At 42.4% G+C, this 25,855-nt stretch overlaps 5 protein-coding genes and 1 non-coding gene across 16 annotated transcripts; 2 read left to right on the plus strand and 4 right to left on the minus strand.

Annotated features, from left to right (window-relative positions):
- Window positions 1-4,071: 4,071 nt before the first annotated feature.
- On the minus strand, window positions 4,072-6,129 carry mst (misato mitochondrial distribution and morphology regulator). Its single transcript, XM_017174521.2, has 3 exons — window positions 5,982-6,129; window positions 5,196-5,925; window positions 4,072-5,131 (listed from the first exon to the last, which is right to left on the minus strand). Exons 1-3 carry the CDS (start codon window positions 6,060-6,062, stop codon window positions 4,218-4,220), a joined length of 1,725 nt encoding a protein of 574 aa, XP_017030010.1. The 5' UTR covers window positions 6,063-6,129; the 3' UTR covers window positions 4,072-4,217.
- Window positions 6,130-6,406: 277 nt separating this feature from the next.
- On the minus strand, window positions 6,407-7,174 carry Mpv17 (Mitochondrial inner membrane protein MPV17). The gene has a single exon (XM_017174522.3). It carries the CDS (start codon window positions 6,966-6,968, stop codon window positions 6,444-6,446), a length of 525 nt encoding a protein of 174 aa, XP_017030011.1. The 5' UTR covers window positions 6,969-7,174; the 3' UTR covers window positions 6,407-6,443.
- A 225-nt stretch (window positions 7,175-7,399) lies between these two features.
- On the minus strand, window positions 7,400-9,005 carry LOC108079948 (ABC transporter F family member 4). The gene has a single exon (XM_017174503.3). The coding sequence runs from the start codon at window positions 8,842-8,844 to the stop codon at window positions 7,552-7,554; it is 1,293 nt and encodes a 430-aa protein (XP_017029992.1). The 5' UTR covers window positions 8,845-9,005; the 3' UTR covers window positions 7,400-7,551.
- A 162-nt stretch (window positions 9,006-9,167) lies between these two features.
- Ddx56 (putative ATP-dependent RNA helicase DDX56) lies at window positions 9,168-11,428 on the plus strand. The gene is made up of 4 exons (XM_017174502.3): window positions 9,168-9,325; window positions 9,391-10,142; window positions 10,356-10,799; window positions 10,864-11,428. Exons 1-4 carry the CDS (start codon window positions 9,260-9,262, stop codon window positions 11,303-11,305), a joined length of 1,704 nt encoding a protein of 567 aa, XP_017029991.1. The 5' UTR covers window positions 9,168-9,259; the 3' UTR covers window positions 11,306-11,428.
- LOC121502175 (small nucleolar RNA Z30a) lies at window positions 10,181-10,274 on the plus strand. Its single transcript, XR_005990855.1, has one exon. It is a non-coding gene; the product is annotated as a small nucleolar RNA Z30a (small nucleolar RNA).
- A 1,645-nt stretch (window positions 11,429-13,073) lies between the features above and the next one.
- slgA (proline dehydrogenase slgA) lies at window positions 13,074-24,690 on the minus strand. 11 transcript variants are annotated; one of them, XM_017174499.3, is made up of 13 exons: window positions 24,543-24,690; window positions 24,247-24,324; window positions 22,260-22,887; window positions 18,457-18,578; window positions 17,337-17,423; window positions 17,079-17,269; window positions 16,166-16,201; window positions 15,049-15,113; window positions 14,729-14,907; window positions 14,488-14,662; window positions 14,060-14,413; window positions 13,810-13,987; window positions 13,074-13,743 (listed from the first exon to the last, which is right to left on the minus strand). In XM_017174499.3, the coding sequence occupies exons 3-13, from the start codon at window positions 22,719-22,721 to the stop codon at window positions 13,538-13,540; spliced, it is 2,055 nt and encodes a 684-aa protein (XP_017029988.1). In that variant the 5' UTR covers window positions 22,722-22,887; window positions 24,247-24,324; window positions 24,543-24,690; the 3' UTR covers window positions 13,074-13,537. The 11 variants fall into 11 exon arrangements, with proteins under 11 accessions (XP_017029988.1, XP_017029983.1, XP_017029981.1 ...); XM_017174494.3 differs by lacking the exon at window positions 18,457-18,578 and adding an exon at window positions 18,885-19,006 and having other exon boundaries at window positions 22,260-22,884; window positions 24,543-24,689; XM_017174492.3 differs by lacking the exon at window positions 18,457-18,578 and adding an exon at window positions 18,885-19,006 and having other exon boundaries at window positions 24,543-24,689.
- Between the last annotated feature and the right edge of the window lie 1,165 nt (window positions 24,691-25,855).

Consider the following 25,855-nt stretch of genomic DNA (forward strand, 5'->3'; position numbering starts at 1 on the left):
AGGTTCTAGCTACCAACTGTTGATATTGAAATTAATAATTTTTGTTTAAAATAACTTACAAAACTATTTTAACCGAAATATACCCTGCCATAAATTAGTCCAGGCGGCAATCATTCTGCCATCCATAATCCATAAAGAAGACGAAAGAACTTTCTTCAACTCTAATGAGGGGAAAAAAGTGACCTCCCACTGCCAATACCAATATCCTGACTAATTATTTGTTGACCGAGATAACACAATTATTTTCGTTTATTTCATATTTTTTACATACAATTTTTTTCTCCGATTCAAGTAGCTCAAGAAATTTGAAGGGACAACTAACTATTTATCTTAGTTCCTTGTGGAGTGGGGTCAATGTCAGTGGGTCGGACCGCGAGCCCATTAGCCACGTCCTTATCAAATCACGCTTCATCCGTTTAACAATTAGCACCGATAACTAATTTATGGTCAGGATGCCGCATCTAGGATGCGGGCAGCAACAGGAAAGGGGAAGAGGAAGCTATAGCTTGGAGTCCCGGAGCTGCCGAAGCCGAAGCTGAAACTCAAGCTGAAGTGGAGTGGATTGTTTTGGAGTGGCGCCAAGTGGAGTGGAGCATTTACACGTAATAACAATTACAAATGCGCGCGCGCTCCATAAATCAAGCGAAGCCATCTCTCGTGGACACATCCAGCCCCTCGTCCTTATCCTTCTTTTTACAAGTGAGAGAGAGAGAGAGAGGGGATAGAAGGAGTGTGGAAGTGAACTGGTCAGAAGTAGCGTACCAGTGCCAGTCCCCGGTTCCCATCTCCTGCTCCTGGGAGCACTAATTACAATTCAGGACGCGTTGCACTCGAAAGTTGTTGCTCATTCAACACTCGACTCCGAGCGATGAGAGCTGCTGCTTCCACGGGGCAGGACCTCTTGGTTAAGGATCGGGGATTGGCAATGGCGGGTGGTTAACTTCAAAGTAGCATTGCCCTGGCGCCCCCCCAAAAGTGTTGTTGTAATTAAATTATGTGCCAAGTGACGTTCTCGGAATTGTCCCCTAGAACCATTACATAGTACACTCAAGAAAAAAAGAGTATAAAATATATAATATGAATGAAAAACTATAATTATATTTTTGTAATACTTTGTTACAGCTTTAACATACTTTTTACTGTCATTGCCTTAAAATTCCCAATAGGTTTTAGCTACCAACGGTTGATAGTCATGCTGAAATACATAAATCTTAGGTCTAATTCCAATATAAATAAATAATGAAATAATTAATAATAAATAAGTTTACTTTAGTATCAATTTGAGTTAAGAAATATTTAGTTTTGTTTAATATATTACAAAGAATTCATTATTTCTGCGAGTGCATTCCGACTCTAGCCCTTCTCGTGCACAAGAAGTGTGTATCCTGGCCTGTTGCCTGTCGCCTTTTCGCCCCGTGCCATCTCAGATGTTGTGGCAAATTAAGTTTGCTTTTGTTCTAGATTAAAAAGGCATTGAAATGTCGACGAGGACGAGGAGCAGCAGCAGCAGCTGAAGGGCAGGCAGCAGCAGGAGCAAAGGGACGGCTCATGATGATGACTAGTGGGTGGATGGTTGGTGGTAGTAAGCGGCAGTTAAAATGACGCCTTCGGCCAAATTTAGCTAACTTTGTTAAGTTTGTTTTGGCCGTGGGAGTTGAATGCCGGCCGCATCCAAGGGGTGCCCTACCATTGGATGATGAAGTGCCCAGACGGCCATAGAGCCACAGATATAGGATAGCCAACGCCGAGAGGGGGGGACTGAAATGGGCAGAAATTAAAAATCAACTGCCGGGTGGGCCAGAACCAAGTCAAGCCCTTAAGTAGCTGACCAACTGAGTAATTGAAGGAACTAATTGGAAACGAAGGATGGTTTGGCTGGGAATCAAATGCGAAGGAAATAGGACTAAAAGACTGAAGAAGCACGGAACAAAATATTGATAACAATTTTTGAATAAAAGGGTTTTAATTTTTCTATATAAACAAATATATATTTTGTCTCTCTTAATTTTTTAATAATAATAATTTAGATATTATATTATATACAAAAAGACGTAAGGTTTTTAATTATAAATTGTAAAAAAATCTCTATAATACATATGTATATGTATATTCAAAATTCTAGTGTAAAGATGCTGATGAACAGAGGGATATAATTTTAAAAATATTGCCACATATTTTTTTCCACAGTGCTCTCTTATCTCTCTTACAATATTTATAACCACTTTATTTAAAAATGGATGTGACTTTTTGTGCTTGTTCCGAATCAATTTAAATTAAATGTCTAAATAATCTGAGTCAGTTGCGAAGTGTCGAACATCTTTAAGCAATTTAAGCCTGTCAAAAAATGGCACAGAAAATAAGAAGAAGGTCACCTGGCCTTCGTAATATATATATATCCGGGGGCAGGACTGCATGCTAATGCAAGGATTCAACCCAATTCGGATGCAGTCCGCAACTAAAATGAAAACGAAATTAAAAGTGCCAAAAAACAATATACGAATTGCGAAGGATTTACACACACACTAGCCTGCCAGGCGATTCTATTTGGCATTTGAAATTCCACGCACATATTCCATTAAAGTCGTTGGCGTAATTTTAATTTTGGATTTGGTCCTTTTTACCCGGAAGCAGAAGCAGAAGGAGCGACAACAGCAGCAGCGACAGGATTAGAGTAGCAGCAGCTGCTTTAAAGGACCAAAGAAGGACCCGAAGGCCCGAAGGAAAAATATTAAAGGAACGGACTCGCAATCAAATTGAAATTTAATTTGCACAACAATGTGGACGCGAGGGGCAACACTTGACCGGAGGAACAGAAAACAACCGTAGTCGATAGCCCCGTGGCCCGAAGCCCGCAACCCCGAATTATTAACCCCGTGAGCAGCGCCTCTTCGTGGCAGTCCATAAAATTGTGATTTACTCCCGTTGAGATTTCAATTACTGCCGCTTTATTGGCAATAAATTTCCGTATAAATTAGGCAGAGGCCGGCCTCTCCAGCTCCTCCTCCGCAAGGTTTCGCAAGGGTTAAGGTTAAACAAAGCGGCAAGTAGACGCACGTAGCCCGCATTGGGAAAGGTGAAACCGGCCAGAAAAGGTCCTTATTTTTCCTCTTTTCTTTTCCTTGGTGAACACCAAAGACAGTAAATAAACCAGAAAAGGTTCAACCAAATGATATACGACTGGTGAATACCCAGTGGGGTTATTGGAAATCAAGAAAGAGACAATTGGAAAAACTATCTATTGAAAAAATAGCTTTGGAAAAATGATTTCCAAAAATATTCTCCGTCCAAAGTTTAGTTTGTAATTTGCTTAATTTTTAATTTTTAATATTTTTAAATATAGTTTTTAATAGAAAAACCAACAAAAGACATTAGTAAATGTATATATGTATATATATTTATTTTTTCAAAATAAAATTCCTCAAATGTATTATCCATCCGAAATTCATTAAGTAATTTTCTTTATCTAATATTTTTAGTATTTTGAAATATATTTTGCTTTATTTTTAATTTGTACTATTTTAATATGTATTTTGTATCATTAAATCACAGAAAACATACATAAATGTCGACTCTTGCCATATTTTTTCAATATAAAATTCCTCAAGAGAAAATCGACTATTTTATATATTTCCCTCTCTCCTATCTAGTATTCCATTTCCATATTCCAATCATGCCCTCACCTAATTAGCTTATAAACCTATATGCTTCCTTGGATTTCCCAGGATAGCATGAATAAAAATTGATTGGCATGCAAATAAAAATACAACGATTTCCTTGGGCACGTCCATGTCGTCATCATCGTTGTTTTGGGTGGGAAATCCACTTGACGACTCTTTAAATCTCTGCCCAGACAGGAGTTGTTTTTGTTTCGGCTTTCCTTAACCTCTTTTCCCCCGCCTTGTTTTCCATTTTCCTTCCTTTTTTTTCCCCTGCTGGCATGGCGGAAAATATCAAAGCCGCTTCCGTAGCTGCCAATCACGGAGTTGCCGCAGGTGGGGGAGGGGCAACATCCGTTCCTGAAACCCTAAACAATTGGCTCCTTCTGGGAATACAGTAAACATTTCTCTTCGATTCGGTGCTTTATCCTGTTTATATAATTGATGGCATTAATGCTCGGTTTATGAGAGATTGTTATGTGTATACACAAGTGTTTATTGTGTGCATTAACCTATTGCTTATCCACAAATCACAGTAGATTCCCTTCGTCCCCCAGATCTCTACAGAAACTGTGAGTCCGCGTACAGGTCACGGAATTCCAGCAGCTGATCCAACGCAGTCTCATACTCATCACGTTCCAAACCGGAATTCGAGTAGGCCTGCAGCTTGGCCAGCTGCACGCGATGCGTCTGTGCGTGCAGGTTGTCCAGGTGCTCGCCCAGATGCGTTGAGTTCTGCAGCGCGGCCAGCACGGGCGCACAATCCACACGGGTACCCGCCTCGCGTTCCGCTTCGCCAGGCAGCCGGAGGCCGCTGCCGCTAAAGGCGGCACCAAAGACCTCATACGGAAACGGTAACTGTGTCTTCAGGGGCAGGGGAGTGGCTGCCGCATTGGTCACACTCCCATGATAGCTGCACTGGTAGTAAAGCTGCAGCATTTGGGAGACACTGTCGCAACCGTAGGCAGCCATCCGAAGCTGATCACCGGCCAGCTCTCGGGGCCGTTTCAAACGCTCGGCGGGAATGCCGCGAGCTGTCACCGATTGGACAACATACGAAGCGCCTGGCTCACAACCCGGCGTCAGCTGGGTGAGCAGCGCTTGGCCGCCACTTTGATCCAGAAACTCGATCAGATCCTGGCCCTCCCTCAGCCCGAAAGGTAAAGCCATCCCTGCGGCCGTCATTTTTCTGCCCGCGGGCGACACTGCCCCGCAGAAAAGGCGCAGGGATTGGGGCGTGCCACGCAGCCGATAGCCTAGAGTGGCTGTGTCCAGGAAAGCGGCCAGCAGGGCCGACGTCTGGTAGAGATTATCCGCCTGCCAATGCAGACCCTCAAAACGCCGCGACTTGAGATCGTTGTTGCGCCAAATTGTCTCCAGCGTGGACAGCGGCGTAAACATAGTGGCCTGCTCGCTGAGATGGTGGTAGCTCAGCACACTGTTTACTACCCGTATGCCGTGAGACAGCCGGGAATCTGCAGGATGGCCATTGAGGTATTTAGACATGAATAACATAAATGGGCGCGACTATAGACCCACCTGCTTGGGCATAGGATGTGATCCGGGGATAGTGAAGCGGCACAACAAAGCTCGCACGGCCGTACTCGTCGTTCAGATGCTCCAGACACTTCCCGGCCAGGCCAGCGAAGCCGTCATCAATGTCGTGCAGCATATGGAAGCCCTGCAGGCCGTCACACTCCTCCACATACAAGCGGATGCGATCGCAGAAGTCATCGTTGAAGGCGGCGCCCTGCCAGAGTTCCGTGCCAGCGGAATATGTGCCCAGGCACTGCACGGCCGGATCCCTAACCAGTCCAGGCAGTATATTCAGCGTGCGCGGATGGTAGCGCGCGTACAGAAAGTCCGCCCAACTGCTCACCGTCTCTGCCAGCTGATAGTTCTTCTCGGGCACCACGGCGTTCTTCAGCAAATCTCGCTGGTACTCGGAAATCGCCGCCTGTGGCTGCTCCACCACGTCTAGCTGTTCGGAGGCCGACACACCGCTCTCCTCGGCCAGCTGGCGAGCCTTTTGCAGCTTCTCGCCGGTGCCCAAAGGCAGCAGCTCTTCATCCCGCTGCACAAAATTACCGTACAGCTCGCCAGCGACGGGGAGGTGTGCCAGGGTGCCGGCCAAGTCCACAGACAGCAGCCGCGGCGTGTAGGTGGTGCGATTATAGTCGTTCAAGCCCTCCCGGTAGAGGATGTCATTGTGGGGCAGCTGCTCCTCGGCCACCTGGTCGCTTTCGTCGCCGTACCTGAAGTTTGCCTCCTGAAAAATTTAATTTTGTGTGATTATCAAGGTGGCAGGCGGACGGATAGACTCACCTGCTGGTTCCAGAAGTGGGCGCCCACATAGTTGGCGTAGGTTCCAAACTGGAAGGTCAGTATCTCACGTGTATGCTCCATAGCAGCCGGCGAAAGTGACTAATTCGGATGCAATTGTTGCGCCGAGCTATCGATGGCGACTTGCCTATCGTTAGAGCTATCGATAGGTGTAAGGGCAGGAAACATGTGACACGCTAATTTATATCCTGTAATGTCTGTGTATTCAATGTGTTAGATAAAAGTAAACATTTAAAAACATGTTTTTATGTCCACATAAATATTTTCACAATTAAAATATATTTTACTCATATTTAATAGTAACATCACATTTCTTCATGTATTAGAGGTTGCCTGAATTGTTTCTAGCCTATCACACCCCACGCAAATACCCTTTAACGGAGCGATAACCAAAACAAACAGCAAAATTCATATGTAAGGCTATAATTTCGATTTTATTTAAAGTCAGGGCTTCTTTTCTGACTGCTTCTTGTTGAGCATCATGGACACGTAGCTGTTCCAAATGAGCGCAATGACCTGGACATACAACACCTGGTAGGAGAGCGGCACGAAGGAGAAGTTAATCACCTGCGCCATCGGCCAGAGCATGTAGTTGCGTCCGAGAATGGTGAAGTAGCTATCGCGAATGCGACTCTTGACCTGATCCATGGACTCCCCGTTGACCAGCGGCACCAAACAGGACATGGCCAATGTGAAAGGCGGCGCGAATAGGACCTGATCTGTCAGCATCTTGCGTACGCCGCGCTGCATCGCCGGCAGCTCCTTGGGCACCTTTTTCTCCAGAAAAAGGTACCAACGACGTACCACCGGTGCGACGAACACAAAGCCCAAGGCGCTAAATCTCAGCGTTCGGCCGGCGTCCCAGTCATCGAGGTCCTTGTTTTCGATGAACAGCTGGGCCCCTGTGTCGCCCAATCCCATTATGGCCGCCACGTTCAGGCCCTCCCTTAGATACGCCCTCAGTGCCATCGTTTGTGTATGATCCTCTTTTTCTTTTTCTCCAGCACTCAACTTAATTGTTATTTAATCTCAAACTTTTCGTTTTCTCGCCGCAAATTAGCATTTTCACGTGTATTTTTGGCAAGGCTTAGACTTTGGGCAAAGGGTTGCCAAGTGCCATCAAATATTTAGGATTTCCTAGAAAATCTAAAAAACAAAAAAAAAAGTGTTGAAAGCAACACTGCTGCCAAAAAGGACAAATAATTACTGTTTGACAGCTAAGTTCTTTCCACTCTTTCCAAAAATACAAAATAAAATATATATATTTTAATATGACGCTGATAAGCGAAAGAGAAAACAAAGAGAGCGAACGTATCTTTAAAAATATCTTGAAATAGCGGAAGCCCTCTGCTATTATAGAATCCTGCAGGGATTTAACTGCAATATAAATATATAAAATCTTCAATATTTACAGTTTTTATTACATAAATTAAACTGATGAAAAAAAGTCTCTTAACAGGCAAACAGGGTTTTTGCCCTTCTTTATTCGCCCAGTTAATGTTGCTAACCTAATTTAAAACTACTTGAGGTGATATACATAGTTTAGTATATTCTATTCCTTCAGCTTCTTGCGCTTTCGTGGCGTGGCTTCCGCAACAGAATCCTCATCTTCCTGCTTCACCACCACATCATCGTCTATGATCACGCTCTCCTCCCCGCGTTTGGCCTTCTTCTTTTTCCGCTTCTCGGGTTGCGACTTGGGCTCCTCGGGCTCGTCTTTAATGGCAACAAAAGAGTCTTGAAGGTTAGACGTCCCATTTACAAGGATTTCCTCATTTGATGTAGGCTTCCTTTGCTTTTTTGGTGTCGCGGGTTCCGCTACAGAATCGTCATCTTCCTGCTTCACCACCACATCATCGTCAATGACCACGCTCTCCCCTCGTTTGGCCTTCTTCTTTTTTCGCTTCTCGGATTGCGACTTGGGCTCCTCGGGCTCGTCTTTAATCACAATGAAAGAGTCCTGAAGGTTAGACGTCCCATTTACAAGGATTTCCCCATTTGATGTACGCTTCTTTTGCTTTTTTGGTGTCGTGGGCTCCTCCTTGATCTTCACCAGATTATGCCCGTTGGTCTCTTCGGGCTCGCGCTTGATCTCCACGATAGGGGCAACGGGGTGAAGCACACGCGGGGCGGCTGTTGTTCTCATGAACTTGGGCGTGACTCCAGTGACCACCGATTGCCGCACTTCAAGCTCCTTCTCCTCCAGGGTCTGTGCGGTAATCATAATTTCGCTCTTCAACGTGTAGTAGTTAGCCGTGCGTCGCAATTCGGCCGACGTCTCCACGCTCTTTTTATCGGCCTCGTCGAGTCGTTTTTTAATCGCCGCCGGCACTTCGATGCGTTTCTTATAGTCCCGGCCAAAGAAGGGATGACGAACGGGCAGGTTGAGTTTTGGTGGCGACGGAGCGGCTGGAAATTCGGAACCGGGATCTAGCGGATCCTGTCCCTCCTCTTCAGGCTTATGGGCATTCAGGCGCTTGCTGACCACCACTAGGCCGGAGAGAGGCAGCTTGCGCAGCGCGTACTCTCCGCTGGAGTTCACGTAGCCGACGGCTTCGTTTAAAGGCGTCTCGTAATTGGTGGCACGAACCTGGAGATCACCAACGTAACGCCGGCCGGGCAGCTTGATCCGCTTCCCTACCAGCTGCTGGAGATCCATGCCCTTGGGGCACTGCATCAGCCAGGCATCGTGGGTTTGTTCATTAAAGTTATCGAAGGCTTTGGCGCAGCAAGGTCGCAGCGAAGCCTTCGGATCCAGTTCCACATAGTCGTTATCCTCGAGGAACTGCTGGAGCAGCTCCTTGGCCTGCCGGCGGGCACTCTTCTTGTCGTTTTTTTCCTCCATGGACGGGTTAAAAGGATAAATTAAATTCTCGGAGGAAAATTTGTTAAAAACAGTTGCACGTGCTGTGGTGCCAGTGTTGAAAAGCGGACAATCGACTGGAACAGCTGTCGGCTTTTAGACAGCCTGCTGTTATCGATAGGTCCGACTGTAATTTTGTGAAATGTATCAAAGAAAACTATTGCTTAAATTTATGTGCTACAAAGACACGGCAAAAGCTTCTTGAAAAGGGAACTTTGTTAACAATTATATTTAATTTTAATTAATGAATTGGTCCCACCTCAGTACATCGATGTATCGCATATCGATAGTAACGATAACAATATCGATGTGATAGCATCTGCCGTTCTTTTTGTTGTTGGTTCTCGTAAAGCGTGCTGCGTATTTTCCAACGTTTTTCGCAGATCTCTTTCCGAAAATGGCCCAGAAGACCCAGAAAATGCTACAGTTCCACGAGCTGGAGCTGGACCAACGCATCCTCAAGGTGGGTACATACATAGACACGCGGCTGGAAAAGATGTGTAAACTGATTTCGTCGAATCTTTTCAGGCGGTGTCCCAGATGGGTTGGCAGCAGCCCACGCTCATCCAGTCGACGGCGATTCCTTTGCTCCTGGAAGGTAAAGATGTGGTGGTGCGTGCCCGCACAGGTTCCGGCAAGACAGCCACATACGCCCTGCCGCTAATCCAGAAGATTCTGAACTCCAAGCTCAATGCCAGCGAACAGTGTGTGAGCGCTGTGATCCTGTGTCCCACCAAGGAACTGTGCCGCCAGTCGCGCAACATAATCGAACAGCTGGTTGAGTCCTGCGGCAAGGTGATCCGTGTGGCTGATATTGCCGGCAGCTCCAACGATGCAGTGACACAGCGGCATGCACTGGCCGAGAGGCCCGACATCGTGGTGTCCACACCCGCCAAGCTGATGGCCCACGCTGAGGCCGGTGGTGTGGTGGATCTGAAGCATGTGGAAACACTGGTGGTGGACGAGGCAGATTTGGTGTTTGCCTTCGGCTATGAGAATGATTTCAAGCGGCTGATCAAGCACTTTCCGCCCATCTACCAGGCGGTCCTTGTCTCCGCCACACTCAGCGACGACGTGGCGCGAATGAAGGGTTTGTGCCTCCATAATCCCGTTACGCTAAAGCTCGAGGAGCCGGAGTTGGTGTCGCAGGATCAGCTAACGCACCAGCGGATCCTAGCCGAGGAAAACGACAAGGCGGCCATATTGTATGCCCTGCTGAAGCTGCGTCTAGTACGAGGCAAGAGCATTATTTTTGTGAACAACACCGATCGCTGCTACAAGTGAGTATAGATGGATCTCCCCTGGAGTTTTGCCTTTAAGCCAATGATGATAAACCAAACGAATGCAGGGAGTGGGCAGCTGGCAACAGTTGGCGCACGCATGACCAGCAACTAATCTTCTCGCTGATGGCTCTGGCTTTGCCCAGATATCTTCTTTCCCTGGCCCTCTCCATGACCCCTTTCCTAATCACAGTCTAATTTCCCCACTTGCAGGGTTCGCTTGTTTTTGGAGCAGGTTGGCATCCGCTCCTGCGTTCTGAACTCTGAACTGCCGGCCAACATACGCATACACACAATAAGTCAGTTTAACAAGGGCACCTACGACATCATCATTGCCGCCGACGAACACCATCTCGAGCAGCCGGGCAACTCTTCCTCCTCCTCCTCCGCTTCATCTAAGCGTAAATCCTCGCGCAGCGGTGACTTTGAATCGAGCGCCTCGCGTGGCATTGACTTCCACTGCGTGAACAACGTGATTAACTTTGACTTTCCGAGGGATGTCACTTCGTATATACATCGGGCTGGCAGGACGGCCAGAGGGAATAATAAGGGATCGGTTCTGTCCTTTGTCAGCATAAAGGAGGCACCCGTTAACGATGCCGTGGAGAAGAAGCTACGCTCCTGCTTTGTCACCAAGAAGGACGAGAATATCATCAAGTAAGTGCTTTTTATCCTTAATAATTGTAAATACTTATCGTGTTTACTGCTATATCTTTGACAGAAACTATCAGTTCAAGCTGGAGGAGGTTGAAGCTTTCCGGTACCGTGCCCAGGATTGCTGGCGCGCCGCCACTCGTGTCGCTATCCACGACACCCGCATTAACGAGATCAAAACGGAGATACTCAACTGCGAAAAGCTTAAGGGCTTCTTCGAGGAGAACAAGCGGGATCTGGAAGCTCTGCGCCACGACAAGCCCATGCACAGAATCAGAGGGCTCAGACACTTGAGCGATATGCCCGAGTACATAGTGCCCAAGGCGTTGAAGCGAGTTCGTTACACGACCACTGGCAGCAACAGTGGAGCTTCAGCGGCCAAAACGCCAAGACAGTCGGCCGGCAAAGCGGCTTTCGAGCGGCAGAGCAACGACCCGCTGATGGTCAGCCAGGTGGACTTTGGCAAGAAGAGGCCGGCCCAGCGGCGGAAAAAGAACAAGGCGTTTTGAAGGATCAACGTCCTGTCGGGAGGGAGGGGCCAACCTTAGTCTATATCAAGTCTAGCTTTAAATCACTTTTCAAGCTTGTTAAAACGCGAGTGTGTGCTTTGAGAAATACAAATTTAAACCGAATTGAATGCATATTTTTATCCTTGAAAGGATATTTATTTTTATATATATATATATTTAAATTTAAATATTTTCCATTCAGACAGAGATAACAAGCTCACGCTGTTGCCTGTCCCTTTCTAACCTATTGCCAGATGAGCGTGGAAAATTTGTTCATTAAACAAATTGCCGTGTTCCTCCACCCGATCGTTGCAAGTAATTTCATTCATTGCGGTGATGATTGCCACAGCAGCTGGAAGCCATTTAAGCTCAATATACCCCAATAGAGGTGACTTTAATAGCCTCTCCTCCTCCTCCTAGTCTCTCCTCCCCGTCTGAGCATTCTCAGGTAACAAATGACCTTTAATTTCCAGCTTGTGACTGGCCTTGTAGATCTGTAGATTTTAGTTTTCATACCTTTAATTAGTAGAAAAGATTACAGATCGCTCTGAATTATCAAGAGCTTAAGTTGGAGGGGGTAAGATTAATTCCCTGCAAAACTGCCTACTTTAAAAAAAAACCTTGTGACGAAACGGCTAAAGTTAGCTTAATGAATTCAATACTACATAATGCACAACATTTGAGCAAATTTTTTGTTTACATTTTTGTATTAAAAAATATGTACAGGTCTACATTTGATAGGGAATCTTCAGAGTCACAAAAAAAAAAAGAAAAAAAATTGAGCCTTAAAAATAAAACATTAAAAAAATTAAATACCTTACCCCTTAAATTAAAATTGAAACCGCATCCGTTGGTAATTTCGTTTTTAACATTTTATTATTGTCATTGAAATAGTTAACATTCATACAATTATTTATTCATTTATTTATAGCGTTTTATGCAATATAATAATAATAATAATAATCAGGATAATAATAATAAAAAATCGAACGCTTCATCGCTTCCATCGGAAATGATCATCTCAGCTCAGAGATCCGAATCGAAGCGAGAAACGCGAAACGTAAACGGTTATGGAAATGGGTAACCAAGGACAGACGACTATTGTAGTAATGACTTTTATAATATCGCTTCGTTAATCGCTAAATTAAACATAATACACATAAATATATATCTATATATCTATATATATGTATATAAATAGGTAGAAACGAAACGAATCGTTTTATCGTACGTTTAACACATCATGTTTACGTTTATTTAGGTTATAGTTATAGGTATGCGCGGTTATCCCCGGGATCCTACTGCTCCCTGGACTGACTGACTGACTGACTCTCTCTCTCTCTCTCCGGCAAACCAACATGAAATCGGAGTTAAACAGATGATGCTGAGGTGCTCAAGGTTCTTAAGATGCTGAAGAATCGAATGAATCTAGAATCTAAAATGCAGCCATACAATGTATCTCTATGTATATGTATATATCATATATCAGGGCACGTAATCAGCAATCATTGACTATCTTGAAAGAGCATCCAAATTGTGGCCGATTGGTATAATTCGTATTTTTGTGCGGCTTTTCCAAGTGGGTGATAATAATCATAATCATTATTTACGATCCCTGATATACATATATAGATCTATAAACGATTTTTGCTCTCATTATATATGTATTTATATATATCAATTTATGCTTTTACTACAAAAAAAGAGGCTCGCTACACAATTCTCAATACCTTTTTTCAATACTCCTCTCTCCGTTTCCGATGGCCTCCTTTCCACATAGTTTTGCTCTTTTTCTTGTTTTTTTTTTTTTTTAGTTTTTAGTTTTTCTTTTTCTTTTTAACACACATACAAAGAGAACTCGTTTTATAGATTATTGTTTGCAACAAGACGTAAAAATGTACATATTTTCATTAAAAAATGACCGGCGCGTCGTCTTCTCAGTTAATTGAATCGATTTTGAATGTTGTTTTGTTTTTATGTTGAAGATCCTGCCGCTGATGATCGATAATCTCGCTTGCCGGATCACAAGTCTTCATATATAGATATATATATATATAAACGCGAATTTCGTAAAATAGTTGAAAAATGACCACAAAGCACACATAACAATGTTCTTCTCCTTGCGCTTTGTGTGTGTGTGTTTTAGGGCCGGAGGATGCGTATGTGACTGGGTGAGTTGGCGATACCCTCTCCGATTTCGGTTCCGAGCAGAGGCGCCGCCAGGCAGGCTTCTTAGATGGGCACATAGTTGCCCTTGGGCTTGTAGAACCACTGGCCGCGTATGAGACGGCGCCGGATCTCTGACATGAGCAGTCGCTTCTCCTTCTTGATCTTCTTGAGCACACCCTTGTTCTCCTGGGCGCGGCGCGACAAGTACGGCAGGACCTCCTCCACGGGACCGTACGGTATGTACTTGTACGCCGAGTAGCCAGCTTGACCTGCAAGAAAAAGGATTAGGGATCATCATCATAGCCAAGGGGATCATCAATCATCAATCATCATACCCAGCGGGAAGGTGATGTAGTCGCACATGCCCAGCAGTTGGCCAAAGCAAATGACCTTGTCCTCCGGCGAAATGCCAATCTCCTTCATCTGCTGAATGGCAAAGCGCACGGTGTCTTCGTTGTGCGAGGCCACCATAATGCCAATCTTTCTGGCATCCTCAGACGAGTCCTTCATCAGCTGGAAAATACCAAAAAGGGAAACAGCATGAATTTTGATTTGGAAATGACAATTTTGAAAGACAAAACCCACCTTGATTCGTCGCAAGCACTCGGAGAGCGTCTTGTGGTACATAGCCGTGGTGGCCTCAAACGTGGGATTCACCGGATCGGGATAGCCTAGCGCCTGCGCACGTGCTCGCTCCTGATCCATGTAGGCGCCGCGAACCAGCTTGGCACCGAAATAGAAATTCTGTCGCTTTGCCTGCTCCATATCGGTGTTGACCTCACGGAACGCTTCACGCAGATAGCACTGGTACGTGTTGAAGACGATGGCCTTGTCCTTGTTGTATTTCCGCATCATTTCCAGCGTGATGCGTGAAATGGCCGGCTGGAAGTATGTTTGCTCAGCATCTACCATGATGCGAACATCCAGATCGGCAGCAGCCTGGCGAGAGACAAAAAGAAGGCCAAGTCAGATGGGATTCAAAGACTAAGCGCATCGCTAGCGATTTCATATACCTTGACAATCGTGTTGAGGCGACGGATCATGTTCCTGAACATCTCCTCCTCTTTGGGCGGTATTTGTGAGATCAGTCGACGCATCTGGCCGGTCTGGGGATCGGGCACACGGAAGGTGTCGCTCAGCTGCGAGTCCTCGTCCACGATGCCCGACCAGGGGAACAGATGCAGGATACTGTCATGGAAGAGGGATAGATGATTAGATGAGGCGGAAATCGTAGAGGTTTAGTCAAGAACTCACCCTTCCTTGTCGGATGTCACATTCTTTAAGAAATCCTTCACATTCTTATTGTCACCCAACGAGGCATAATACTTTTCCAAATCCTTGATGGTCTTGTGGTGGGTCAACACATTGCCCTCGCCGCCGACCATTGCCTCCATGTACTTCCGTGTGCGCATAATAACCTCGGACAGTTGCAGCTACAAAAAGAGGGCGGAAACTTATTAAAAACAGGAAATTGATAGCTTATTTTTTATTATAAAAATGTAATGTAGAATTTTTAAGGTTTTTTAAGTGTGAATTTTAGGCACAAATACTCTGAAGTTTTTTCTTAAACTCACCAGCAATTGTGGACGGCCGAGGGCGGTGAGTTTGATGGCCGTAATGCCAGTTCCAAAGGTGGCGCCTGTGGTACATTTTTCCAATCGGTTTTTTGGAAATGGAAAAGCATTGGAAAAAGAGAGAGAGATTGTGATGAATGAGAGAGGCGGTCTCAGGGCAAGAGGAGATCAAAAGCGGTTTCTACGGGTGGTAAGGACACATGCAACTAAATAATAAGGAACTAGCTTACACTACAAATATGGATATTACTAGGAACAGTTAGATAGACGACACAGGTATAAGGTTACAATTACGGATACAGATCAAGCCTTCAGTATCAGAAATTCCCGAGAATTGAAGCCATTTCGGAAGAAATTCCCATAGATTTTCGGAAGGAATTTGTTCAGAGCTTGACCATGAAGTCGGGAATTCAAAGTTCCTAAGGAAATCCTTAGGTAATTCCTGCAGAGTTCTCTAGGAAGTTTCTTGGGAATTCTTGAGGATTTCGCCAGGAATAACTTCGGGATATATTCCTTAAGGAATTCTGGTACTGCAGGGCGGATATAGATCAAGATACAGATACAGATACAGATACACACACAGACTACGATGACGACAACAACCCAGCAGACAAAAACTTCGTAAAAAAATATTTAAAACGGAAGTTTTACGGATCTTAGGCGTACAAAACGTCCGATTTTAGGCTCAAGAACGATAAGACAGTAAATTACCTGTCCTGGGGTTTGTGGCAGCAAAATCTATCATTTCCGGAATCCGAATAAGATTTCGATTGCGGACCTTTTACGATATCATTATCGGGTATAATCCTGAGAATTCGCGATACACGTCCGGTATTCATCCGTTTGCCCGTCCGTTTTTGAGCATTTAGCGAAACTAATGCGGAATATCAGAATCTTTGTCCGTCTTTAACATTTTTAGCGGACATTTTCGGACCCATCCGCACTAAGTCCGCTGTTTGTCTGCTGGGAAGAGCTAGCTACAACACACACTAACTTGACCAAAATGGGAAACTTCTTGCTCTGAAGCAGATTATGGCCATCAATTAAATATTTGGATATATGTTTATTTTATAATTGTGTGTGTGTGGTTGTCGTATTTTTTGGTTACTCGGCTTACCCGTGGCCACAGCACGGGGCACTTTCTGATCGTCGACTTTTTCAATTCAAATATATATTTCATTTTTGATTGGGTTTTATTTTTTGTGTATGGGATTTCAATTCGAGGTTTTCGGTTTCATATGGATTTCATGCCATTTGTTTTTGGGATATTTGCGGTTTTCATTTCGATTTTGATATCGGGATAGCGGGGCAGAAGAAAGAATTTATTAATAACTCAATTAATTAAAAGTGTGGCTTCAGGTAGCGAGAGATAGAGAGGGGAAGAGTGTGTAAGGGAGAACGTCTAGCAGGGATCAGATCAGGCCATTGAACTCTGCATGCCTTTCACAGCTCCTGGGTACTACATAGTTTTATCCCTTTTAATATAAAAATTCCTATTTATCATAACAAACGGACATGGCTAAATCGACTCTGCTGAATATATATGTATATACAATCATATATCTTCACTGCATTGCAAACTTCTGACTAAAATTATAATACCCTGCAAGGGTATGAATATGTAGCAAACACTCTTTTACACCATTAAAATATATGTTATATAGATTATTTTTTATATTTTTACCAACAAATAATTTCAATTTAAATTCCTGTAAGAAAGCTAAAGTCAATATTCGATTCCTAATGTATTTTTTTTAACTTGAAATTATAATTTGATTGAAATTTCAAATCTCATCTGGTTATTTCTGATTATTTTACTTTTATTATAATATTTTAAGCTGCATTAAAAAACAACAACAAATGCATTTTACATAAACAAACAAACAAAAAAAAAAACAAAAAACAGTGAAACGTTGGGCATGCTGTAATTAATTGATATATGTATACACAAGGAAATATATAGGAAAGTGAGGAAACAACACTGTGGGAAGAGTTGAGGATGTAGCAAGGACAACACTCGCAGGACATACCCGACACGGCCTCCAGACACTTGATGAAAATCTCCATGTTGCGCTCGCAGGTGGCCTCGTTGAGATAGAAGTAGGTGCGAGCACTGCTCACCTTGTAGCGGCGATCGGCAAAGGACTTGTCCACATGATACTGCGGCATGCTGTCCTCCTCCTTGTTATCCTTATTATCGATCGCACTCGAAACGGAAGATCTAACGAGGGTAAAAAAAAATTACTAGCAAAACTCTCAAACCACTTGATGTAAACAATAAAACTCACTCAACTTCACGCTTCTCGGCCTCCTCCTGGGAGATATCCTCCTCAACGGAATAGTCAAGGATCGGCTTGACACCGAACGATCGTAGTCTGTAAATATTTGAATTTCTCATTAGCGCAGGCCTCCAGCAGGACTCTCAGTACACGCACACACAAAAGTATTAGTAAAATAAAAAGAATTTCGAATATGTTTTTGTTAGCCTTTCGAGTGGGACTATTAATTTCGAGTGCAGCTGGGATACAGATATCTCCGATTGTCTGATTGTGGGTGGGTTTTGTTTTTGATCGGATTGTTCAGGTACTTAGATCATACACATGCTGGCGGGCTTAGGGTGTCCTTTGACAAAACTTGGAATCAATTACTAAAGCAATTAGTGAGCTATACAAAAGCAGTCAGAAAGTAGCATAAATAATAGAGCTGGAAGTAAAATCGATTCGATAATTGATTAAACTTCTTGTTTTAATTAATCGATTTAATCGAAAAAGTTATAGAATTTATTATAATTAAATGTAATACATTTAAAATGTTGAACTTTTTACTTGAATTTGTCTATACATGAGTAAACTTGTGAAAAAATCAATTATCGGGTATTTCAATTAACGATTTTAATCGATTTATTTTTAGAACTTCTCAGAAAAAATCGATTCACTGAAAATTAATTTATTTCCAACTCTAATGTAAATCCATATATAATTAAAATGCTTTATTTTGTTCGATTTTGATCGATTATAATCGATGCATTATAAATCTATTTTAATTGCACGTAAAAGTATGCTATAAAAATGCTTAAAAAGCTAAACAAGATCTAAAGCTCCCTTAAATGGTAAAGAATTAACTATTATATTAGTTTAATATTGAACTTTTTTATGGCACCCCTGGATGAATATTTACTTTACTGATACAACCAATAACAAGAATTTGTAATAACAAAGACATAAAACATTATCGTCTTAATAAAGTTAATGGCATTTAGCACTTTTAATCGGCACAAATAATGTATCTACTATATTCTGACTACAAATGTAGAGCCATGTGTTATCGGATATATTGGTGTATTAGGGGGATGCAGCAGGGAATTGGGGTTGCTGTGCATAGGAGTAGAAGGTGGGGAGGTGGGTTAACCTCTCTAGGGCGGGCACGATGGTGTGCCGATTCTCGCCGGCCACAAAGTGTCCGTAGAAGCTGGACTTCATTAGCAGGACGAAGAGTTTCTGGCCGAGCAGGCTGCGAGCCAGTTTCAGTAGCTGTTTATCGGCAATCGGTTGTTGGTAATCGGTAGACGGCAATTGGCGTTTTGTCGATAGTTATCGTGTGGTTTTAATATTTATTTTTTATAGGATTTCCGTTACATACAAGTGTGGGCATTTTAAGCGGGTTTCGCATAACCATTTCGCAAATCGCAAAATGAAAACGTGAAGTAAACACAAAACCAAACGAGCGGCGGAAAGCAAAAGAAAGTAAAAGATACAAGATAAAAGAAACAAAAAAAGGAAAAAAGAAAAGAAAAGAAAAGGCGATAAGTGAGTGGGAGTGTCGTGTTGGGCAATTACCTTTCCAATGTGGGTATGATCTTGATCTGATCCTCGCCGGCGACGAAGTGGCCATAGAAGGTCGCCTTCATCAATGCTGTAAATAACCGTTGACCCAATACTTGCTTTGACCATTTCATAAGCTGCGAAATTTTCGTTTGTTTTGATCGTTTTTATGCGTTTTTTTTTTTAGTTTTAAGAATTTTTTTTTTTTTTTTTTTGTTATTGTAATACATATAGTTATTGCAGTTTTTGTCGTGTTTTTTTATTTGGCGGCAAAATTGAATATTGAATTGAATTTGAAATTATTTTAATTTATTTTGTTATTTGCATATTTGTTGTTTTTTTTTTAAGTATTATTTTTTAAAGATAATAAAAGAGAAAAGGAGGCGTATAGGGTGAAAAGGAAAGCACAGAAAGATACATTGGTAATAGCTGAATTTCCCTCTCTGTCTCTCCTGCATTTCTGCGGGTTTTTTTCTTTTGCCTGGTTTCCGATTCCGAACCCAAATAAATCATTTTGGAATTTGGCCAAAAACAAAAAAAAAAAAAAAACAAAAAAAATCTATACAAAAAACGTGAACGAGTCAAGGCCAAGCAGGCGTTGGCTGCTGCCAAAGTCCAAATTATATTGGTAAGCAGCGGAAGCAGCAAGGAGGAAAAATGCTATGAAAATGCGACAAATATGCTCTACTTGCGGGGGCTAAAATATTTGTTATTTTATTATTTCAGCACTTGTTTTCCAAATCAGGGCCAAGCGGAGTCCATCAACCCGAACAAAAGTCCAAACCAAAATAAACCCGAGCCAGCGGAGAAGGTAAAAGGAATCGAGTAAGAGAGCCATGGCTCAAATATCATCTTAGTTTTGATTATTACATTTCCATGGTCTCAATAAATGTTTTTTTTTTTAATTTCTTCCATTAAGCAAAGAAAATCTTAAGGAAATGCGAGACCAAAAACCAAAACTAACTCAAACACCTGTCCTTAAGAATGAAAAAATAAGAAAATCAAACTGAAATTCAGTTTCTTCCTGTATATTTAACAGACATTAAGAGAACCGGAAGATTCCAGGAAAAGGCAAAAGTAAAAAAACCAAGGCATTGCCCTTTTATTCAGGCAATTGCTGTTGCTCCTCATCCACTCCGGGCACGTGTGGTCAACTCCGTCTCCGGTGCGGGAGCCGTCAGATGAATGGCACAGGGGAGGAGGAACCGAGGAACCGGTTTCGCTGACAGCCAACAGCATCAAAGTAATTAATTGAGTACAAAGCTGGGCAGCCAAATATATATATATATATCTTTATATATTTATATAAAGACAACGACATCAAGCAAAACTGGTTACATAAAATACATTCGCGTTTCGCATTCTATTTCTCTTCAGTTTTTCGGTTTTTTTTCGTCTACAGCTGCTTTTTGCTTTTGGCAAACAATTCGAGAATTTGAGCAAAGTAATCGCACTGAGGACAGGTGTTTGCCGTTGAGCTCTGGCCCCAAAAACCTGGCACAATTGGCAACTGCCACTCATTCGCGATTATCATCATAGCCCGCTTCTTCTTTTTACCACCCCCTCTTTTCTCCACCCCACTCTCTCACACATACACACACACATTAATGCCCATTTTCTCACATCACGAGACCCTTGCCGGTCGCCAAAAGCAATCGACGCGATACTGTAAATAGAACTAGCGAAAAAAAGCAACTAAAAAACCATAAAATACACTTAGCACAAAGGTGTTTTTTTTTAGAGTTTTTAAATTATCTGAGTATTTTTAAAAATGGAATTATTCTTTTTGCACCTCTGAATTGCTTTATAATTTTGCTTAATTAATTTGTTTATTTTTTTATAATCTGTTTAAATTTTCAGACAATTCTTTTAATCCAATTTCCTTAAAATATTTTTAAATTGTTTTTAATTTTTTTTTTTTTTTTTTTTTTTAAATTAATAAGATGTACCTTTGTGAGAGAATTTAATTTAATTTTCTTTATAAATTCCTATAATGTGTATTCCTTTTGTAATATTAAACAAACAAAAAAATACTAAGGTATAACCGTTCTTCCAATTGAACTTCTTTGAATATATTTTGTAATGGTCTCCTATAATCAAAAACCCATTTCCTTGAATTTCTATACAAAATTGATATATATTTTGTGCTGTGTAGCATGGCAAATAGCGGCTGACTAATGCCACATGTGATGTCTCGGGTCTCTGTTCTCGGTTCTCGGTTCTCAGGTAGCTGTGTGGAATATAACTCCCCAAACGACAACCATTTATCCATTTATACAAATTGAGCATGGAGCCAAGAAAAAAAAATATCCATAAAAACGGAGACCGACGCATGCACTTTGAGTAATCGATAAGCAATCAAAACGATTGTAATGCGATAACAACGCCGACGTAATTCAATTGAGCGAGTGAGTGGGAAAGAGAGCGAAGAGCGGGGTTTCCCCAACTATAATACAGCCCCGCATTTTGATTGGCGCTACTTTGGGGGCCTGACTATATAATGATCTAGTATACTATACTATACCTATGGCTATACTATATGGTTTGTGGTCTTTAAGCAAATACGCACGAGTTAGGAGGCACACGGCAACCACCGACAAGGTCAGCTCGCATGCCCCCCCTTTAGCCCGCTGTATATTGTAATTTGCATGGCCAAGTTTCCCTTTTTCCTGCCATCAATCAGTCAGTCTTTCAATCATGAGACTGCAGCCACCTGCCAGAAAACAGCAACAACCAACACACGAGTCAATTAGCCGTGAATTCATCAAAAAAATAAAGAAAATAAGAGGGGTAAAGGGAAACCACCTGGGAAGTAACCGCAAAAAGCGGAAGGAAATGCAAGCACCTGACATGCTTTGCCGTCAGAGAATCAGCAGGTGGAAATTTCGAAGCCAGCAGCTAAAAAAACGAACAGATCGTGGACAGAGCATATAAATTCATAAATAGTGAAATGGGAACAGCTGTTTCAAGAAAAACTTAAGAGAAAACATCATAAAACTCTGAAATTATAAATTACTATTCAATATATACAAAAATATATATAAAAAAAACATATATATAGTTCAAAGAGTTTTCCATTAATTTCAAACGTAACCTATGAACAACTTTAAAGACTTTTCGAGACAAAAAAAGGGTAATATAATACTCTCAAACTAAGGCCAAAATCGCTTCCTTTTAAGAACCTATACCTTCCCAATTAACTTATTTTCTTTCACTTTTCAAAGGCCTTGAACTCAATGAAAAATCGTGGAAAATTCGCAGAAATGTAGAGACAGAGGCAGAGAGTGCGCTCAGTTAGGCGAAAAAAAAAGCTTAGAAAGAACAGGGCAAAGAGGACTGGGACCGGGACTCGTAACATACAAATACAGAGGATAATGGCGGAAAACTCACCGTCATGTTGTGCTCGACTAGCTTCTCGCTGGAACAGATCATGTAGACCAGATAGGCGCGCATCAGCTCCCACGTGGTCTTGCTCTTGAAGGCGGCTATCGGATCGTTGAAGCTCACGTCCAGCGGATCACGTTGCGGTGATCCAGCCGGCGATCCCGCTGGCGGTGGTGACCTTTGCTGAGTTGTCCGCTTCACCGACTCGCTGGTAGCCACCAATTCCGGCTGAACCACGGTCGAGGCCTGCATGGGACGGTCGCCCGAATGCAGATAGCGAACGCCGCCGGCCCCATCTCCTCCTCTCGCTACTACTGCTGATGCCGCTACTGGAGCTGCTGCCTCTGAACCGCTCCGCCTGCCCCGCTGAAAGCTGCGACAGGCGGCAACGGCCACGGATCCGTTGGACTTGCCGTAGACCAAACTGATGGCTGTTCGTTGGGCGCTCAGCGAACGGAGTAAAGCCATTACAATGGGATGCTTTCTTGGGCGGTGTGGCTTCGTCGGTTATCGGCTGATGGTGTTGTGAATGTTGCGGATGGATGCTGCTCCTTCTGCCCTCCGGATTTTTCCCCAACACACAAGATCCTGGCTGCCTCTGAACGCTTTCTCTTCAGGACTTCGGGTGCAGCTGCTAGAAGCAAAGAGAAGATTACAATTAAAGAATACAAAATTTCATTTTTGAATATTTTAAATTTTAGTTAGAAGCACAAATCTTCCAAATAATCAATTAACTACAGCTCATTTTGCCCCATTCGCGTACAAAATTGGCGTTAATCACATAAAATACTTGGAAATCCAATGAAATCAATTACGGCTTGGCTTGGTTTTTTATAAAATAAATTAACTAAAGGCAGAAAAAATAATTATCACTCGGTAGAGAGCACTGCAAATCCCGATAAAATCTCGGATTTATCACAGCTGATTTTCGCTAGATTTGTCTACAGCTTTTCGCCCGCTCTTCCTCTCTTATTCTCTCTATTTGCTCCCGCCACCGCTCCTCTCCCGCTCAGATGTTATACAACAATTGCGAAAAGGGGAACCAGAGAGCGGGAGCGTGCAAGAAGCTGAAAGAAAAAAAAAAAAGGCAAAAAAACAGAAACAAAAAACGTAGCAACACGAAACACACGTACACCTCCGAAAATATTCAATTAAAAACAAATTTCAATTTCTGCGCTATGCTCTAGCCAGCCTTCTTGCTGCTGTTTTAGCTCGTTTTCTGCTGTTCTTCAGGTTCTCTGGCCTTTTTTATTTTCCTCGGTTTTATTTATTTCAGGTTCTCTGGCCTTTTTTATTTTCTTCGGTTTTATTTACGCTATTACGCTTTGTACGCCGCAAAAGCACGAAACACAATGTGACGAAACGAAACGAAAACTAGGGCGAAGCGAAGGGGGCGAATTGGCGCGGCGAATCCCCGAAATGTGCCACGAAGGGAGACCCGAAGTCTGCGAAAATCCTGCTCGGCTCTCGCCGCGTTTACATAACTGTAAACGCTGCCGCCTGTGACGTCACACGCACAGCAAGGAAATAGGACTTGCAACCAGCGCTATTTCTTATGGTTGCCCTTTTGTTTTGATTTAATTTGATTTAATTGAAATGCGACGGCAATACGTTAATTGGTGTTAATTGCGCCTCCCGCCCCACCCCTCGCCAAAATCCTGCTTCCATTAATTAGCGGCCCGCTAATTAATCGCCAGACGAGCGGAGCGAAGAAGCTGCAATCAAACAAAACTTGGCGGGTTTCATTGCACAGATTTCATTACGTTCATTATGTCTGTCTCGCTCTAGCGTCTCCCGAGAGACCGAGACGGAGCGACACCAAATTGCAAATTCATCAGAATCTCTTTTTTATTATTATTTTGTTTGTTGTTGCCATGCGGCGAATATTTACCGTACCTATTATATAACACCGCTCTCTCACACTCTCCCTCTCTCTTTCTATTCGTGCCTCTCTGATGTCGTGAGATCCTTTTATGCCAAAAAAAACACCTACCTTTTTAATTGACCTCTCGCTAGCTCGGCCTCCAATTAAAATATTCTGCTCTTCTCCGTGCTTAAAACGTAGTATTTACTGAGTGTTAAATCGGAGAAAAAATAGTTACAACAATTAGAGCTTGGACCGGGGGTTTTTTGGGGCGGTAAATTTATTGGATCTCCTCACACAATTTTTTCGAGGGGGAAAACAGGGTTTTTAAGTCGTTTTTTTTTATGTTTTTGACAAACGTTTCTTGGCACCCTGTTTTGATGTTTATTTTTTTTTATTATTTGTTTTATTATGCATTTTCTCACCTCACCACACGCGCACACACAGAAAGTAATATTTGTTAAATTCTTTTAGTTAGTTGTTCGGTGTCGAGGGTTTTTTATTTTTTGCTGCGCGACGAGAGATGCGCGAACCAACTGAAAGTTGAAAAAGCGAAACGATTTTATTTGGCCAACATTTGTCTGGCGAAATAGCTTGAAATCGCGAAATTGCAAAATCGAATCGGAATCGAAATGGGTGACAATCGATTTTGGGCAAAGAAAATCTAATCGGCGCCATCTTGTATCTTCGTCCAATTGGAGGCCTGCGGCTTATCTGTCCCAGTTGCAATTGGCCCGGAAAACTAGCTTTTATCAGTGGGTCTCGTGCTCCTCCTTCTGCTCCCCTAGCCCCAGCTCTTCATCGCCCGCCTGCCTTTTGCTTCTTTGCCGGCTACAAATTTGAATTTTTTTTTACTTTGGCGGCATCTGGTAACGCTGTTGCATGATGGCAATATTTATCGATAACAATTGGAGCGCATTTAAACTTGAATTCAATTAGGGTATTTTCCATAACGGTTCGGCATTCCGCGACTTTCTTATTCTTAAAGAAAAATTCCAGACAGAAAAATTCTATATTGCAATTCTTAAAATATATTTACACGAAAAAAAACGGTATACTTACATAAGCGTTACAACCAAAGTGGGGATAGGTGAACCACGGGGATAGATGGTATTTTTGCATAATACTTAATATTCCAAGGAATGTGGGCTCTTTTAGATTTCTATATGCAGCAGACCCTTACGTCGAATTGTTCAGACATAATAATGTTAATAAAAAAAGGGGGTTCGCCTATCCCCACTCTCCCCTACATATTTAGATCCAGTTTTTATATCCCTGCAGGATTTTTTAATTTCACACAAAGACTTGCTATGTGGTGAATAAGTCCATTTCGACCCTTTAAATAATATATATTTATGGTTACATCGCTAAAATTGTCAAAAATGTTGTTTTTTAAATAAATAGAATTTAGATTTATTAATTTAATAAAAACTTGCCTAGATATGCTTTCCGAATTTAATTAGATGATTTTTTGGCTTAGTTTTGATAATTTTAAAGTTAGATTTGTCCAGAAAATATCATATAAAAATATAGGAAACTATCAATTTAAAAAATGAGTTTATTTAAGGGTTCTTAAGAGGCCCAAAAAACTGTATTTCGATTTGGCATTAAAATCCACACTTATTAATATAAAATTATTTAATATTTTATAATACATTTTGTTTGACCGATTATGAATTCGTTGCAATTGCAAACTGGAAGGGTATACAAACTTCGGCTTCCCAAAGCTAGCTTTCTT

Source organism: Drosophila kikkawai, chromosome X (assembly GCF_030179895.1).
Source record: "Drosophila kikkawai strain 14028-0561.14 chromosome X, DkikHiC1v2, whole genome shotgun sequence".
NCBI classification, from domain to species: Eukaryota; Metazoa; Arthropoda; class Insecta; order Diptera; family Drosophilidae; genus Drosophila; species Drosophila kikkawai.